The sequence below is a fragment of the Arachis ipaensis genome, chromosome B10 (assembly GCF_000816755.2).
Source record: "Arachis ipaensis cultivar K30076 chromosome B10, Araip1.1, whole genome shotgun sequence".
NCBI classification, from domain to species: domain Eukaryota; kingdom Viridiplantae; phylum Streptophyta; class Magnoliopsida; order Fabales; family Fabaceae; genus Arachis; species Arachis ipaensis.
The window spans coordinates 101,628,594-101,632,011 of record NC_029794.2 but is presented as its reverse complement, the minus strand read 5'-3'; the positions used below and the strand labels follow the sequence as shown (position 1 = coordinate 101,632,011).

General features: G+C 38.8%; 1 protein-coding gene across 1 annotated transcript; it reads right to left on the bottom strand.

Annotated features, from left to right (window-relative positions):
- On the bottom strand, positions 1,920–2,970 carry LOC107621041. The gene is made up of 2 exons (XM_016323088.1): positions 2,794–2,970; positions 1,920–2,690 (listed from the first exon to the last, which is right to left on the bottom strand). The coding sequence occupies exons 1-2, from the start codon at positions 2,968–2,970 to the stop codon at positions 1,920–1,922; spliced, it is 948 nt and encodes a 315-aa protein (XP_016178574.1).

Here is a 3,418-nt window from a genome sequence, read left to right as displayed (position 1 = left end):
CCCTTGCACACAACTCTGGGCGTTCAGCGCCAGGTTGGTGCCCATTTTGGGTGTTCAACGCCCATTTGTTGCCATTTCTAGCATTGAACGCCAGAACCTTGCTTGTTCTAGGTGTTCAGCGCCAGCTCTTCTCCAGGGTGCAATTCTGGCGTTCAAACGCCCAGATGCTGCCCATTTTGGGCGTTCAGCGCCAGAACCATGCTCTGTTCTGGCGTTGAACGCCAGTAAGGTCTTCCTCCAGGGTGTGTTTTTTCTTCTGCTGTTTTTTATTCCATTTTCAATTTTTATATTTATTTTGTGACTCCACATGATCATGAACCGAATAAAACATGAAAAACAATAAAAATAGAAATTAGATAAAAATTGGGTTGCCTCCCAACAAGCACTTCTTTAATGTCAATAGCTTGACAGTGGGCTCTCATGGAGCCTCACAGATGTTCAGAGCATTGTTGAAACTCTCCAACACCAAACTTAGAGTTTGGATATGGGAGTTTAACACCAAACTCAGAGTTTGGTTGTGGCCTCCCAACACCAAACTTAGAGTTTGACTGTGGGGGGTCTGGTTGACTCTGTTTTGAGAGAAGCTTACTGTGCTTCCTCTCCATGGGTACAGAGAGAGATCCTTGAGTTTTAAACACAAGGTTGTCCTCATTTAATTGAAGGATAAATTCTCCTCTGTCCACATCAATCACAGCTCTTGCTGTGGCTAGGAAGGGTCTTCCAAGGATGATGAATTCATCCTCATCCTTCCCAGTATCTAGGACTATGAAATCAGCAGGGATGTAAAGGCCTTCAACCTTTACTAACACGTCCTCTACTTGTCCATAAGCCTGTTTTCTTGAATTGTCTACCATCTCTAATGAGATTTTAGTGGCTTGCACCCCAAAGATTTCCAGTTTCTCTATTACAGAGAGGGACATGAGGTTTATCCCTGAACCAAGGTCACACAGAGCCTTTTCAAAGATCATGTTGCCTATGGTACAAGGTATTAAGAACCTTCCAGGATCCTGTTTCTTCTGAGGTAATGTCAGTTGATCCAGATCACTTAGTTCATTGATGAACAAGGGAGGTTCATCTTCCCAAGTCTCAATACCAAATCACTCTCCCTCATGGCCTCATCCTTTCTCTCAAAGCCCTGTTTTGATTTTTTTTTAGTATGGGCTGAATGAATATTTGTTTGAGTTGAATTTTTTTTATCATTAATTAGATTGAGAGTAGTGGGAGTTTTTGTTAATTATTTAGGGAGGTTTTATAATTTGTCACAAATAAAATATATTATGGAGGTTTTTAGTAACTCCCATTAAAAAACTACCACAAACAAATAAAAATCTTGTAGTGGCCGTCTCAAAGAAAGTCATCACAGCTTTGGTAAATTCCACTCCAATCTCCTCCCAGCACCTTTTTATAAAGTTCATGTTATATCCATCGCTACCCGGTGCCTTAGACAATTCGCAATCCCATACAACATCCTTCACTTCCTCCTCCGACGGTAACATCTCTAACGCTTGAGCTTCCTCCATCTCCAACCGGTTGACTAGACCATCTCGAAAGCTGATATTTGGTGTAGCTTCCTGTTGGTACAATTTCCTATAGAAATCTCTAATGGTGACCTTGATCTTTGCATGATTCCTGACCAACCTCCCGTTAATGACTAACGACGCAATCCTGTTATTTCTTCTTCTTGCTGATGCAATATTGTGGAAATATCTTGTGTTCCTGTCCATCTCCTTGGTATGCCGAGATCTAGACATTTGTTTCTAGTGTATATCTTGCCTCGTATACCACAGTTCACAGCACCTCATTAGCGCCTTTCTTCTTGCTTTTACTGTACCATCATAAACCCCATTACTGACCATGTCATCCACTTTCTTGATCTCATCCTCAAACCTTTTTATCTTTTCAGATATATTCCCAAAGTACTACTTGTGCCATCTACCCAACGATTTTGATAACGCCTTCAGCTTATCCAGGAACTGAGCATCTCCCAACCCTCTCCATTCTTCCTTCAGCATCCTTAGGAAGCCTTCATGTGTGAACCACGAATCTAGACTGCGAAAAGGTCTTTTATCCTGAACTATTCTTCTGTCTTCTACTATCAATGGGCAATGATCTGATAATCCTCTCGGTCTTCCTCTAAGCCGAGTATCTAGGTATGCGTCCAGCCATTCCAAACTCACCAGGCATCTATCAATACGACTACAAGACTGTCCTCTAAACCATGTATACTTGCGATCATTAAGCGTCAAGTCCACCAACTCCATATCATTTATCCATGCTCTGAAGTCTTCAACGGTTGCTGATAGACCCGTTGCCCTATTCTTCTCATCCATATGCACAATTTCATTAAAATCTCCAATGTAACAAAAGGGAATTTGGCATAACCCTGTAACATAACTTAACTCCTTCCACAGTAAGAGTTTCTCCTCTCTCACATGCGGTCCATATACCAGACAAACAGCATAGTGAAAGTTATCCTTGGTCATCACACCCTCCACACATAACCACCTATCTTTTTTATAGCAATTTAACATTTCAAAAACAGAGACATCCCATATTAAAAGTAATCCTCCTGATGCTCCAAATGAATTAACGCACTCCCAACTAGCACTATTATTGCCCCAAATACTTGTTACATCAAATTTATTCACCATATCTTTTTTTTTGTTTCTATCAGCCCCAACATATCTATTCTGAACTTATTTTTAAAGCTCTTTATCATATTCAATTTTGCAGCTCCTTTCAACCCCCTAACATTCTAAGAGGTTAAAATCATTTATAAAATTTATTACACACCTGCTTACGAATTTTTGGCCGACTTCTTCTGATCTTTTCCTTTTGCTTTGACTGTCTCCGTTTTCTTGCTAATTCTTCATTTTGTTCTTGGAGAATCACCATAATGTCTTCTTCGTCACTGCACGGAATTGCACCTGATTCAACCGCCAATTTCCAAGCCTCCCTGTTCTCTGCCATTTCTTCTTCTCGACTCTGGCATTGGTTGGAGATTTTTAAATTTCTGGAATAACAATCATTGTCAACTACCTCAATCATGCAAAGATTTAGTTCATGGCAAACCCTAGGTGATTGAATTCCAATTCCTTGATAATTCAATCTCTTCTAACCCAACTTATCGTCAATTCCTTGATCGATCAATTATGTTAAAATGTTAAGCTAAAATTCTGATTTAGTCATTCTCACAACTTATTTTTTCATGAAATTTATAAGACGTGAAAAAATATTTTGATTATGATTATAAATATTTCTATTATATTGTTCATGTAAATGTAAACGATGATTTTGTCCATGAAATCTATTTTTTATTATTAGATGATTGTAATATACTAATCAATATATTCATTGATAGAGCCTATATTTATCATCATTAGATATATAACAAATTTAATATTGATAGGGTTAATAA